The sequence below is a fragment of the Galeopterus variegatus genome, unplaced genomic scaffold, assembly GCF_000696425.1.
Source record: "Galeopterus variegatus unplaced genomic scaffold, G_variegatus-3.0.2 Scaffold18, whole genome shotgun sequence".
NCBI lineage: Eukaryota > Metazoa > Chordata > Mammalia > Dermoptera > Cynocephalidae > Galeopterus > Galeopterus variegatus.
In genome coordinates, this window is record NW_007726129.1 from 1,513,546 (window position 1) to 1,528,471 (window position 14,926).

Below are 14,926 nucleotides of genomic sequence, written 5' to 3' on the forward strand. Positions count from 1 at the left end.
CGGCTGACCCCAGAATTAGGTGCTTTAGGTCACCTTTGCCTCTGACTTGGCCTCGAAGTCTAGAAGCTTTGGCAAAGTGCTCATCATGTAGTATGCACTCAGTAAACAGTTCTTTTTTTTTTTTTTTTCCTTTTTGTCTTTTTTCGTGACCGGGAACGGGATCGCAACCCTCTGTGTCGCACCCATACCGCGCTCAACCAGTGAGCGGACTGGTCTCTATATGGGATCCAAACCCTCGGCGGGAGCGCCGCCACGCTCCCAAGCGCCGCACTCTACCGAGTGCGCCACCGGGCCGGCCCAGTAAACAGTTCTTAGATGAATGGAAGAAAGGCAAGCACCGGCATTCATGCAACAAACATGACTCCACCCAACTAGGAGCTCCTGATCACAGTGAGACTCTGTGTTAGTCAGGGTTCTCTGGAGAAATAGAACCAATAGGATGGATATAGATACATCTGAGAGAGAGAGAGAGGTTTATTATAAGGTATTGGCTCATGCAGTTATACAGTCTATAAAGTCCCACGATCTGCTGTCTGTAAGCTGGAGACCCAGGAAGGTTGGTCATATTGTTCAAAGGCCGAAGAGCCTGAGAGCCAGAAGGCCAATGGTTCAGATTTCGGTCTAACACTGAAGGCCTAAGAACCAGGAATGCCAAGGGCAGGAGAAGACTCATGTGCCAGCTCAAGCAGACAGACAGAGAGCCAGTTCAACCTACCTCTGCCTTCCTGTTCTATTCAGGCCCTCAACAGATTAGATGAAGCCCACCCACATTAAGGAGGACCATCTGCTTTACTCAGTCTACCAATTCAAATGCTAATCTCTTCCAGAAACATCCTCACAGACACACCCCAAAATAATGTTTAACCAGATATGTGGGCATCTCCTGGCTCAGTCAGGTTGTCACATAAAATTAACCACAGCAGACCCTCTCCAGCTCGGGGCTCAAGTCAGCTTGAGATAACCCCTCTCCATCCTGCTCCCCTCTCTGAATGACTGAGGAGACTGTGCCTCTTCCGGCAACCTCTGCCTTTTGGCAGTCCTACATATGATCTGAAGGAATCCCAGGGCTGTGTTGTCCCGGGCAGGAGCAGCGTGCTGGGTGGGGATCTGGGTTTCAGAATCTAGCTGGGATGGGGGAGCCAGTGGGTGCTTGTGGTTCTTCTGCTCTCCATGATACAAAGTAAGAACACCAACCTTGGGGTGAGGAGTACACTGAGGAGGGAAAAGAAGAGAAGTGGGCGGGGTTCAAGCACCCTCTTTGTCCTCATGTGTTGTCTCTGACACAGAGCACCCACACTTTCCCCTTTGTCCTTCCTGGAGTCAGGTTCCCTATGTTTGGAGTCCCCAGCCTTACCTAGTAGACTCTGCATCCCCAGGTCTCCCAAATCCTCCACCCAGAACATGCCACATATTTCTGAAGATCCTTTTACCAACCAGCATTGTCCTGAGAACATCAGGCTGGTTCCTGACCAGTAAAATCATCCACACAGTGTTTATACTTATGAACAGATGAATCAGGCTCCCATGGGGTCCTTTTATAGACTATACAGATGTAGGCAACCATGTTCATCAAGAAAGAAAGACAAATGTAAGGATTGACACTTGCACCTCAAATTGCTAGGAAAGGTAAAAGTAATAACCCAAGGAAGACAGAAAATGTTAGAAAGGCAGAAACTTTTAATTGTAACAAAAATTGATAAATCAAACCAAGATTGGTTACTTGTAAAACTAATAAAATTTGATAAACCAATGAAAAATTCACTATAGATACTGACATAAATACAGTTATACATATACATGTACATAGAGAGCTATGACAAGAAACCCATAGGCCATGTTTTGGGCCAATTCAGTGGTGGGGAGTTGGGTGACAGCACCAGAGAGCAAAAGGGAGGAATGGGAAAGGGTCTAAATAAATGCTTGTGTCCTCTTCTGGACTCCCCTTGTATTTATGGGTGGCATGAGTGATGCTGGGCTCCTGTGGCTATGGTCTGAGCTCGTGCACACTCACAGAAGCTGTACAACATGAAGGTGGTTACAGATGTTTGCTGACTGACGCACTGAACTAACTCTGGGGAGCACTTCGGGGGGTAGCTGACTCCCAGCTCCAGTTGAGAGAATGAGTCTACTCACTGGTTCAGACAGGAACCAGGCTCGGGGCACAGCATGTGTTAAGCAGTATAACTAGGCAGCTTGGTAAACAATGTGTCAGTTACGAGCCCAAGGGACTTACACTGTCCCTTGCCTGCACTCCCCAACTCCTACTCAAGTTTCATGACTGAGTAAAGGTCTCCTCCCCCAGGAAGCTTTCCCTGGCCAACTCCCTGTGCCCACCTTGAGCTGGGGTAGGTGCCCAACCTGGTCCCACATGCCCTCGGGCATTCTTCTATCAAAGCATTTATCCCACTGAGTTTTTGAAAATTCCTTTTGTTTTTCATTTTTATTATGGAAATTTTCAAACATATACAAAAGTAGCCAGAATAGAATAAGGAAGTCCATGTACCCATCACCCAGTTTCAACAATTACCAACTTACAATTTTTGTTTCATTTATATCACCTCCCACCTCAGATTATTTTGAAATAAATCCCCAATTTCATATCATTTTATCAGTAAATACTTCATTATGCTTCCCTAAAAGGTAACTGTGCTTTTTAAAAACAACATAATCACAATACCATTATCACAATTAAAAAAAAATAACAATTATTCTTTCACATCATCAAATATCCAATGTTTATATTGCTTTGATCATCCATTGTGTTTTGATGGTTGGTTTTCTTGACTGTGTGGACCCCACTGGACCTGACCAGGGACATGCTTCACCTGTGAGCACCTCAGCTCTTGTTTCAAGGGCTGACATACCTGTGCACACTCCCAGGTGAAACAACTACTGCTCTGCAAGTCAGCAAAGATACTGAGGGCCTGGGTGGGAGGAGGCCCCACCCCAGAAAATGAAGAGCTGTCTTCAGCATGGGTGCTGACCAGGCCCAGCTGGGTGCCCAGGGACCCACCTCAACTCACCCAGGGCACCTTTCCAATGCACACGCAGCCCCTGCTCCCCACGGTCACCTCTTCAGCCAGAATCGCCAGGGATGGGACTGGGGCACAAGGATTTGAGGAACCCTTCCTGAGCCCCACATGGCTCAACCAGGATAGAGGCACACCTGGGTGCCTGATACCCTCACCAAGTATGTACAACTCTGAGAAGAGAAAGCCTTGAGGTGAGCCACTAGGCCCGGCTACAGCCTCTGGGAAAGAAAGGTCAATGCCAGCTGCCAGAGAGGCCTTGACACCAGGCCTGGTTTGTACAGAGTCACCAAAACAGCCAACACCATTTTCAGGGGAGCCAAGGGGACTTTCCCTTTGCTGGATTGTGCTAAGGGCTCAGTTCAGGGACTACCTCCTCAGAGAGGCTTTCCCTGATTTACCTGCCCCTCCTGAGGCTCCGTGGGCAGTCAAAAGTGGCCCTCTGAGCTCCTAGGACTGTTACCCAGAAACAACCACAGGAGAGCCTAATGCCATCCTGATCCCAGAATAGATACCACTGCCCATCTGTGGAAGAAGCCTGCCATAGGCCACTGTCTGCAGGACACCTCCGCCCCATGTAGCCCACACACAAACACCAATTGTTGGTGTGGACACCAGGCCAAAGGCGGCCAAATGACAACCTCTGGTTTCCACCCGCTGCTGGGAGGATTTCCTCAGACCTCCTCCTGGTCAGAGGAGCCTGTGTGAACCTGGCCACAAACCCCATGAGCACCTTCATCCTCTTTCCACTGCCTTGGGCCAGCCCACTGTGTGCACTGGGGCCTCAAAGCTGATTCAGCCTGCATCCCTTTCCCAGATGGGCACGCATGTGATAAACAGCCCTCCAGAGGGGCGAGGGAAGGCAGCAGCAGGTGGGGTCCTGTGTGTCCTGCCATCTGTACAAAAAAACAGTGCTCATCCCAGCCTCATGCTGATAAGACCAGGCGTGGGCAGAGGCCTGAAAATGCAGGGCGGAAGGGAGCGGCCATTAGCACTAATGAGACAGGCGGCCTGAAAGCTTTGTACCCTGAAGCTGCTCACCCACCAGGGAACAGTCCCTTCTGTTTCCTTAGCTTCCAGGAACCCTGGGCGGAAAGGGGTTTGGGGACAGGAGTATGGGTATGGGTCTTGGAGAAGCCTGGAGGGAGAAGGGGGAAAAAGGCAGGACCAGGAATGCAGTCAGGAAGGCCTGGTTTTGGCTAGGTGGGCTTCTCCCCTCCCTTCTCCACCCCTCCCTAAAGAAACCCAGGGTCTGATTTTGCACACACCCCCTGCCCCCCTACAGCCAGTGGCCCATCACCCGCTTTGACGCCAAGTTCCTGGAAGCAAAGGAAACAACATGCCACGTAGGCTTTGAGTGAACATCTCTGGGACCACAAATTAAATTAAGCTCTCAGGGCTGCCTGCCTTGTTACTGCTAATGGCTTCAGCCTGGCCCACCCCCTGGTCCCTGTCCTGTGGAAATTTTGGGGCCCTGGACACTCCATCTTATTCCTAAACTTAAATTGGCTCCTGGAAACCTCACCTGAAATCAGAGATGGGCATCCCTCTTGTAGACGACACAGGCTCAGGTTGCAGGGATAGAGGCCTGAACTGTGCCCCCACCCTCCAGGGAGGGCCCCTTACGCCCTGGCTGCAGGGAGCAGTCACGTGTGGGCCCTTCATTAGACCCTGCATATAAGCCAAGGGCACGGGGTGGCCAGGAACTCTTTAGGCAAGAACCAGCAAGTAGAGGTAAGTCCTCAGGTTGGGCAGGGACTTGCCTCTGGAGGGCCTCTCTCTGGGTCCCTAGAGGCTACTCCAAGGATAAGGAGGGACTAAGTGGTGGGTCTTCCTGCTGAGCCAGGCCATGCTGACTGCAGTGCTGCTGAGCTGTGCCCTGCTGCTGGCACTGCCCGCCATGCAGGGGGCCCAGCTGGGCTTGGCCCCCCTCCAGGACATGGGAAGGCCTGACGAGGTCCTGATACCAGAGCTCCCAGGTCAGTGTGGACAGGGGTGGGGTGGGGTGAGGCCTGGACACCCTCTGGCCACAAACTGTCCTGTCCAGTATAAGCCCTCCTTCTCCCTTACCAGTCCCAGCCCTGGGAGGTGGGTGCTTTGTGCATGGGTGAGTCCTGACCTCACATCCTCTGACCTAGGCCTGTCACTGAAGAGGACAACTGCAGAACAAGCAGAAGAGGCTCTACTGCAGGAGGCCGAGGCCCTGGCAGAGGTAACTGCTCAGGGAAAGGGGTAAGGCGGCAAGCCTTGGGAGGGGGCATCAGGTACCATTCCCCCTCCCCGCCTCCGGACCCTCTCACCAGGGCCAACCCTGCGTCTAGACCATCTTTCTCCAAGTTCCGCTGCCATCCTGTACGGATCAGATCCGGGCAGGTGAGGTCCCTGGCCCTGTCTTTGGAGGCACAAGCCCACTTCCCTGCTCTGCCTCCCCTGCAGGCGCTAGACCCGCAGGACCGCGAGCCTCGCTCCCCGCGTCGCTGCGTACGGCTGCACGAATCCTGCCTGGGACAGCAGGTACCGTGCTGCGACCCGTGCGCCACGTGCTACTGCCGCTTCTTCAACGCCTTCTGCTACTGCCGCAAGCTGGGTACTGCCATGAACCCCTGCAGCCGCACCTAGCTGGCCCACTTCGAGGTTGCGGCTGAGGCAGGGGCAGGGTGATGCGAATAAAGGATGGGACCAACCTCAAGGCTGTGGTTATTTCCAACGTGGCAGTAGAATCGGGGGGGAGGTTCATGACAGGAGTGGGGGTGTCGCCAAGCCAAGAAACCAAACACGCCCTTACCCCAGGGCCTGGGCTACCCCATCACCTGAGTTACATACACGCACGCTTTAAAGGGGCCAGGCGCGGTTGGGGAAAGCAGAGGCGAGCCGCAGTTCAGCCCTCGAGCATCTTGTACAACAAATGCGGGGAAGGCGGGGCGCAGCGCGGCGTAAGAGCTGTAACGCCCCGCTGGCGAATAAGCATTAGGCTCCTAGGCCTGCTTGCGGCTCATTCGACGTGTGACCTCCAGCAAAGCCCGCCCCTCACTGGGCCTCAGTTTCCTTCTGGCGGTGGGCTGACAGGAGCCTGAAATCTTTCCAAGCACTAGCACCGCCCACTCCCATCTTTATCGCGTCGGCCCCAGCAACACCAGGTGCAGCAAACCCGGGAAAGCTAGAGAGGTCCCGAGAGAACCCTGCGGCTACAAACGCCACCTCGCGGCCGGCCTCGCACATTCACGGGGCTCCCACGCCAGGGCGCAGGAGGCATGCCTCCCCTTAGTGCGCAGGCGCCAGAAGGCTGTCTCCAGCCCACACCTGCGCAACGCTTCCTCACGAATCCACCCGGAAGTCGGGTGCCGCTTGGAGCCCCGCCTGTTATGGTCACGTGAGGCGCTTGAGCGTCACCTGACACGCTTGACAGCCCGCTGCGGCCGCGTAGTCAGCTGATCTTGGAGTTGCGTTGCGTGCCGGCCGGTCGGGGTTCTCCGGTCCCGCCGCCCCCGCAGCAGCCATGTCGTTCTTCCCGGAGCTCTACTTCAACGTAGACAATGGTTACTTGGAGGGACTGGTGCGTGGTCTGAAGGCCGGGGTGCTCAGCCAGGCGGACTACCTCAACCTGGTGCAGTGCGAGACGCTCGAGGGTGAGCCGCGGGGCCGGGCTGAGGGGCCTTGAAAGGCCGGGATGTAGGCCGGCCCAGGCCTGAGGGTTCCGAGGTCTGGGCCGGGAAGTCGGGAGCGCGGGGTCTCGAAGGGCCTGAGAGGCCTCTCTAGGAATCCAGGGGCTGATGGCGGGCGCGCGGGAAGGGGATCTACCTCTAGCTTCGGCTTGGCGCGGGCCAAACGCATACAAGGTTTTACGAACAGCAGTGATTCGCCTTTGCTAGGGCCGCCTCTTCCCCCGTTGTGTTCGCCATGTAGTGTGAAAGCAGGGGATCTCGTGGAAGTGGTAGCCGTTACGAGGTGTGCCCATACAAGCCTCTTTACTCTTTCGTAGCCGGAGAGCTGTTCCGTGGCAACGTTTAGAGAAGCTAAGTGGAGGAAGTTTCCCTCCCCCACCCCCCTACCCCGCCAGACACCAAGGCCTTTAAGATCACTGTGTCTTCGCGTTGGCCTGCGGGTTCAGCCTTCCTGGGGAATTGCTGAGCCAGCTTAGCGAGAGGTTCCTCCCGACTCTGAACCGCTGGCTGGGCAGTGTCTCCTGAAGGCAGTGTTTGGGAGAGCAGGGGGTGACCCTGCAAGTGTACAAGTTCATTCACAAGTATTTGGCTAATGAATCTCACTCCCTCAGCAAGGGGGGATGTCTGTTGGGAACCGGGTTTCTTAGCCCAAGAGACATGAGAAGCTGAGTTCCCCTTTTCTCTCAGCATACAGCTCCAAAGTGGGGTTGATTCCCTGAGACACAGCTGCAACAAATGTGCTGAGTTAGAGATGTCCGTAATTCCGATCTTCCTCTCCCCCCCCCCCCCCACCCAGGTGGTTGGGATGTGAATTCCCATCTCACCCCCAAGTGATACTCTTGAGCAGAGGTGATAGCCTCATGGTTGCTAGCTGAACGGAGATGTCCAGATGATTCACCCACTGAAGAAGATTTTCTTATCAAAACTTATTGAGATTAAAAGTGAGCTCAAAGAAAAAAATGAGTTACTGTTTACCTTGCAAACCAGACCAGTAAAGTGCCTTTAAAATACCTTGACTTACTGAAGCTGAAATACAGTAATTGTAGATTTTGTGATTTTAACATAAATCTGCAAGAAAAGTTGTTTACTTACCCTATGTGAGTGGTGTTGGGGAAGGAGAGGAGAGCACTTTCGGGTGCTGTACTGTAGGAGCCTGCCAGCAACCTGATTGACCTCACTGTGGGAAAAGGAGGAAAAACACAGGAAGGCTGCCTGGGGCAGGGCCTAGCACATGGTTGGCACTTAATGTGAGTTTTGTGGACTGACTGCGACTTGAAGAAGGTCTTTATTTGCTAAAGTGTAAAGGTGAACACCACTGGTCATCAACTGGCATTTGGATGGCTTGTTTCTCTTCTTGGCTTTCCTCACTCTTGCTGCTCCCTGCACCCCTGTAGAACTTCTGGGGGCACAGAGTTCTCATCTTCCTAACAGACCCTCCATTAACCTCCATAAACATGCTAGGTCATTCTTTGTATACCACTACTCAGCACATGCCCTCCACCCTTGTGGAACACCGTCCAGATTAGTGTGGCATTCAGGGATCTTTTACTCTTTCATATATATTCCTCTCCCTCACACAAGCCATCCCTCCAGCACTTGGTGCACATAGTGTCATGGACTTCGGAGTTAGGTAAACCTGGGTTTGAATCCCAACCCTGCCAATGACTGGATTACCTTATACAAGTTGTTGAATACCTCTGGGCCTTGAATTCTTCATCTGGTGTATTAACAGCACCTATTTCATAAAGGTTGTGAGATGTCAGGAAGCTACAATGTGAGGGCCGGCCCATGGCTCACTTGGGAGAGTGCGGTGCTGATAACACCAAGGCCATGGGTTCGGATCCCTATATAGGGATGGCCAGTTGGCTCACTTGGGAGAGTGTGGTGCTGACAACACCAAGTCAAGGGTTAAGATCCCCTTACCAGTCATCTGTTTAAAAAAAAAAAAAAAAAAAAAAAGCTGCAATGTGTAAAATACTTAAACCAGAACCCAGGACAGAGTAAGTGCTAGGTAGATAGTAGCACTTGTTTTTAGGTTTATTTGCAGCTGCTGTTCCCTCTGCTTCCTTCTCATCCCCATTCCCTTCTTATTCCTGCCTTTCGAGGCTCAGCCCCAGTACCACCTCATCTTAGAAAGTCTCTGTGGCCATGTTAGGCTAGAATGTCAGCCCCTCCACTTCATTACAACTCCTGTAGCGTTTGTCTGTGCTGGTTTCCTAGAAGTTTCTTTTTTACCTTTTTTTGGTGGCTAGCTGGTGAGGGGATCCAAATCCTTGACCTTGACGTTATAACACCACACTCTAACCAAGTAAGCTAACTGGACAGCCCCCCCACTATCCTTACAGAGCACCTATTTTATACCAGGCACTGTGATAGGGGCTGAGATACTTTATTGAATGATGTTCTCTTGGCCCTCATGGAATGGGGGGTGGAGATCATTGGGGCAGGGGAAAATATTATTGTAACATAGTGGTTACAAATGTGGGCTTGCTACTTCATGGCTTGGTGGCCATGAGCAAGGTATGTAACCTCTTGGTCCTGAGTTTCGTCATCTGTAAAATGACATCTACTTCCTGGGGATGGTTATGAAGGCTAAACAAGATAACCCACGTGAAGTGCCTAGCACGAACTTGGCACATGGTAAGTGCTCCGTCAGTGTGTTAGCTGCTGTTATTATTGTTATTATTAAGTAAAAAAAAAATTAAGTATATAATTACTGTTAAGGATGAACCTGTGAAAGGGACAGTGGAGAAATGTTAGAGAACATTTTTTTGAGAGCATGGCTGGTTAGGGTCCTGCTGAGGAAGGGATGTTTTAGCTGAGATGTGAAGAATGAGAAGGAGCAAGCCATTCAGAGAGCTGGGGATGGGGGTTGGGTGAAGAGTATTTCAGAGAGACCAGCATGTGAAGGCAGAAATAGTTGGGCCAATCAGAGAGACCAAAAGGAGCCCCAAGTGGCAGGGTGTTGAGGATGAGAGTACAAATATCCTGGGAATCCAGACTCTTGGTTTAAAAAAAAAAAAAATTCAGGCTGAGCCCGGGTGAGGAAGCCCTTAGCACTGGCTATGAGGACAGAGATAGTGATGGTGTAGAGCACCACCTGCCAGAGAGGCCTGCTGAATTTGGGTTTGTGGGATGTGACTGAGTGAATGTATTTCAGACCAAGAGGGACACATGTAGTGCTACTTCATATTCAAGTGTGTGTTGGCTCATACAAGAAACACTTCCTGAAAGCCTTCCAGTAGGCTGGGCCTCAGACGAGAGCCAAGTGGGTATTTCAGGCATTACTACAGTTCTGGGCCTGAACTCTCAGCTCTTTCCCTGGGTTCAATCTAAAATTATTGCTATTAATTTGCCTGACTGTATACTGGGAATTCAACTGTGAGGTAGGCTCCAGTCCCACCCTCTAGAATTTCGCCTTCCTTTTTTCTCTTTAAAATTGTTTATTAGGAGTATGGCCAAACATACACAAATTAGAATGAATAGTATAATGAGTCCAGAAGTAATAATCACCTAACTACAATTATCAATTCTTGTTGATACAATAATTATCATCTTGTTTCAATAATAGCTTCCTTATCCCCCTCACTCCCAAATTTTTGAAAAATAAATCCCAGACAACAACATATCATTTCAGCTGTAAGTATTTCAGCATCTCTGAAAAAGGTTATGGCTATTTAGAAAAAATAACCACAATACTATTATTCCTTCTTTTAAAAAAACCCAGTAATTTGTTAATATAATCAAATTTTCATCTAGTATTCAAATTTCTCTGATTGCCTCAAATTTTTTTATGCGATATTTGTTTTAATCAGATCCAAATGTGATCCATACATTTCAATTGGTTGATACTCTCTCAAGTACTTTAATATTTAGTTTCTCTGTCTCTTTTTCCTTTTAATTTAATTATTGATGAAGTTGGATCACTTGATTATAGATTCTCCATTCATCACAATTTTGCATATCATGTCCGTGCCATATGGTTTAACATATTCCTCTCTCCCTTGTTTTCCTTGTAAATTAGTAGTTAAATCTAGAGGCATGATTAGAGTCTGGCTTGATTCATTTTTAGGTTATGTTTGTATTCCATTGGGAGGAATAGTTGTCCTAGTTGTTTCTCTTTTTGTGACATAAGGAATTATGGAAACTTATTGACTAGAACCATTATTTCATCAGGGGTGCAAAATGGTGATATTTTTATTCCGTGTTTCCTTCTGCAGTTGCTAGCTTGAATACTTCTATACCTGAAAACTTCCAATAATCACCTACTAGTTACCCTGAGGTATGGGAGAGGTTAGGATAAATGCTTGATTCCTTCTCCTATTTACCAACTTTCAAAATAGTGAGTTGGTTCTCCAACATCCTCCAAAGATGACTAATGAGGATGGTTGGTTTAGTAGCATAACACACTAATGGGTTTAATGTATTTGTTGTGCTTCAGTTGATTAACCTTATTGATGCTCAAATTGTCTCTTGGCCAACGGAAACTCATTCAATTGGCTGCCAAGTGTGTTTGGCACCTTCCTGGAAGCCTTTTTGGAAGCCTTTGAGAGCTTCCTTACTATCTGGAATACAGATATGTTCTCATCTGACCTTGAACATCTGACCCAGACCTAGAGTCATAATTTCTCTTGGGAGACCTGGTTCTAATTGTTGGAAAATGGTATTTAGAGACCACAATCTGAGTCCTAGGGATTCTCATTAGTACTGGGTTGGTCAGTGTTCTGGTTTTTTTCTACATATAGTTTAGCTCCCCTTTTTCTCAGAAACTTAGAAAATACAACTAGTGACTCACCAAAACAAAACAAAAGAAAACAAAAAAGCAAACATGGAAAATACAGAAAAGCAAATTGCTTGCTGAATTATGCAGCTGCACCTCAACTGATAAATACCAGAATCCCAGTTTTCTAATTTAATGGGGGATTCTACCTGACACTTAGAGCAGTCAGGACATCTCCTATTATAAAGAAATGTAATTAACACTCAAGAGGAGGAGCCCTGTGATCGTCTGAATTTCCATGTGACTGGATGGTCCTGAGGGTTGTTTTTCTCAGCTAGTGAGTTAGACACTCAGGGAGCCATGGTCGAAGTGCTCACATGTGTGATGTGCTGACTGTCTTTTAGAACCCTAGCTCTCTCTGCCCTGATTCACTTGTCTTCTGTTCATTACAACATCTCCTTCTGCATTTCAACATTATTTCATAAGAGACATTCTCATGTGGGAAGAAGAAAGAGAAACTCCGGGCTGGGCTTAGCCTATCACCAGTCACATGAAACTGCAGCTGCAAATGTTGGTGCTATCTTCCAGGAGTGGCAAGTCATTCAGCACAGACTGATTGTAGTGTGGTTAGGCATGTGGCTAGAAAGTTTAACAGAAATCAGCTCTTGAAGAATTACAAAAGCCATAGAAACGGCTCTGTCCTGAATGCAGGGATACCGCGGTGTCCTGAATACAAATTATTGGACTTATTCTTTAGAAGGTACATGCAGTTTGGTAAGTGGGTAGGAGGTAGAGGCCACATTGGAGGTGGGAAGAACAGTTTGCAGGTTCTTGCAGTAATCCAGGGCAGAGACGATGGCAGCCTGTCCTCAGCACTGGCTGGGAGCATTGTAGGGGAATTTTAGGAAGAGAAATTGAAAGGACTTGAGAGTTGGATAAGGAGGCTGAGGAAAATGAGGAGTCAAGGCTCATGTCCTCATCTCTGGCTTAGAGAACTGTGCAGGTGGCAGAGTGAAATGATGGTGGCCTGTAGGAGAAGGAACAAGTTGAAGAAGGGGTAAGTGAGAATATGAGATTCAGGGATCTGTGAGCCATCTGAGTGGAGATGTGGAGGCTATTTTTGGTTCTCAGGTGTGAGATCTGAGTTTAGAGACACCTTGGGGAATTGAGATAGAGGTGTGGCCAAGGTCCCTAAGAGAAAGCATAGAATCAGAAGAGTACAGGACACAGATGGGACCCTCCCCCAGGAAGGGCTTCAGTTAAGCAAGTGAAGGGAAAGAAGATGGTACTGACAAAAAAGTCCAAAGGCATCCCTGAAGATATGGGTAGCTCCAAAGGAGAACCTGAAAAAGAAGGGGGTAGTGAATGCTAAACATGGCCAAGAGATTGGAATAAAGTTAGCCTTCCATTTGGTTTTGCTATTCAGAGGTCATGGGTGACTTTTATGAGAACAGAGGAAGGTGGGGTGAGAAGCTGATGGCAGTGGATGGGTGGAGACAATGTATAGACAGTTGGAGCAGAACTCACTGATGAGCTAATCCCAGCTCATCCACTTACTGGCTTTGTGATCTTGGGCAAGTCATTTATCCTCAGCTGTAAAATGGGATTAATAATAGGATCTCTCTGAGATGTTTGTGAAGTGTAAGCACAGGGACTGGCGCTGAGTAAATAGCCAACACTGAATTGGTGAAATTAGATGACCACAGCTTCAATAGCAAGATGAGCTTAGCTCAATTCTAAATTCCCCAAAATCAGATGTGATCCAAAGGAAGAGATGACACAGTCCTGCCAATCCAGAGACCACAAGCAAGAGAGGAGCTCAGGGGGCCTTGGGAGAAGGGTGTGCAGAAGGCAATAATTCAAGGGGAGTTTGCACTGTGGAAGGAAGGGAATGAACACATCAAGTCTTTGAGCTATGAGAGCCTGGGCCCCACACACGCCTGAAATTTTTCTCTCCATGTTTGAGGATTGATGGAGTTTGGATGTGTTGTCCCCTCCAAAACTCCTGTGGAAATTTGATCTCCAGTGTGGCAGTGTTGGAAACTGATTGAGTCATTGGGGCGGATCCCTCATGAATGGATTAATGCTCTCCCTGGGGGAGGGGAGATTAATGAGGGAGTTCTTGCTCTATTAGTTCCCGCAAGAGCTTGTTGTTTAAGAGACTCTGGCACCTCCTCTGTCTCTCTCTTGCTTCTTGCCATGTGATCTGCTTGTACCCGCTGGCTGCCTGCCACTTTCCGCCATGAGTAGAAGCAGTCTGAAGCCCATGCCAGATGCAGGTGTCCCAGAATCGTAAGCCTAATAAACCTCTCTTCTTTATAAATTACCCAGTCTCAGGTAATTCTGTTATAGCAACACAAAACGGACTAAAACAAGGATTCAGGTTGTCCTGAGTGCCCTGGGCAGAGGCACTACTGCATGAAGAGACTCTGATGCCCAGTGATCGATTGATGAGCTGGCATGAGTCATTGGTGGTGCTTGGCAGCCTGCTGCCTTGATTGCTCCCCTCCAGCTTGCTGCTGCTGCCCAAGAAGATGAGGCCCTGGAGTGGAGATGGAGGCTAGGGATAAGCAGGAGGGAGGTTCAGCATTTTGCTGCCACGAGCCAGCTTGGACATGATCCCTCAGTGCATTAAGAGGGAGAAATTGTGGAGGGTGTGAGTTGGTGGTATGCACAGTTGCTCTGAAGCTCTGTGGATGGATTCAGCAGGAGCCAGACTGGAAGCAGGACACTTGCTGGCAGCTCTTATAGCTGTCCTGGTGACAAAACATGGGCTGAACCAAGGCAGGAGTGGTATAAGGGAGGTTGAAAGACTGGCTCAGAGACTGGCTTAGGGGACAAAACCCACAAGATTGGGCCAGTTTTTTTAGATATGGGGTTAGAGGGGTTAGAAGTCAGTCTTCTGACTTCCCTAAATGACTGGGTGGGTGCTGGGGCTGTTTCTGAGGTGGGGGCCACCAGAGGAGGAAAAAGGGTGTGGATGGGTGGTAGAAGAGGAGGTGTTCTGTCTCAGATGTCTGAGGGAGGAGTGCAGCAGGGAAGTGGCCATGCGGGGAAGTAGCACTAAGATACCAATCTGGAAGTCATCAGGATGCTGGCTGGCAGCAGTTAGGCCCATGCCTGGCCATCTGTTGGTTTGCAGCCAGGGCAAGCCTTCCTTAGAAGCTGAATCCTGCCCATGAGTCTTGCCAGGAGGCTAGAGAGCAGCCCTAACTGTGGGCCAAGTGGACACAGTTCGGCCTAACGAGGACACCTGGCATGCAGCCTAATTTGGCAAGTGGAACAGGGAGAGCGACAGCCAAGGATTTCCCTTCAGATCCCTGCCATGACTCTTCCTTCATAACTGTGGGACATGATGGTTTTTTGTTTTCATTTTAACTAAATATAATTTTTTTTTCCTTTTTGTCTTTTTTACTGACCGGTAACGGGATCGCAACCCTCGGCGCCGTGCCCGCACCGCGCTCAGCCAGTGAGCGGGAACCGGTCTCCACATGGGATCTGAACCCTTGGTGGGA

General features: G+C 49.4%; 2 protein-coding genes across 2 annotated transcripts in view; both read left to right on the forward strand.

The window, feature by feature from the left end:
* Positions 1–4,878: 4,878 nt before the first annotated feature.
* On the forward strand, positions 4,879–5,648 carry AGRP (agouti related neuropeptide). The gene is made up of 3 exons (XM_008567640.1): positions 4,879–5,008; positions 5,168–5,241; positions 5,466–5,648. The coding sequence occupies exons 1-3, from the start codon at positions 4,879–4,881 to the stop codon at positions 5,646–5,648; spliced, it is 387 nt and encodes a 128-aa protein (XP_008565862.1).
* A 796-nt stretch (positions 5,649–6,444) lies between these two features.
* Positions 6,445–14,926, forward strand: part of ATP6V0D1 (ATPase, H+ transporting, lysosomal 38kDa, V0 subunit d1) — a 37,243-nt gene continuing 28,761 nt past the window's right edge. The window contains exon 1 of the mRNA XM_008567651.1: positions 6,445–6,655. Coding sequence (XP_008565873.1) covers positions 6,526–6,655 — 130 coding nt within the window. The 5' untranslated portion in view covers positions 6,445–6,525. The remainder of the gene's footprint in view (positions 6,656–14,926) is intronic.

Excerpts from the sequence above, each read along its gene's own strand:
- AGRP (XM_008567640.1), top strand. The coding sequence starts at position 4,879 with ATGCTGACTGCAGTGCTGCTGAGCTGTGCCCTGCTGCTGGCACTGCCC. Across the intron at positions 5,009-5,167 it reads CCTGATACCAGAGCTCCCAG|GCCTGTCACTGAAGAGGACA; the intron begins GTCAGTGTGGAC and ends CCTCTGACCTAG. Across the intron at positions 5,242-5,465 it reads AGGCCGAGGCCCTGGCAGAG|GCGCTAGACCCGCAGGACCG; the intron begins GTAACTGCTCAG and ends CCTCCCCTGCAG.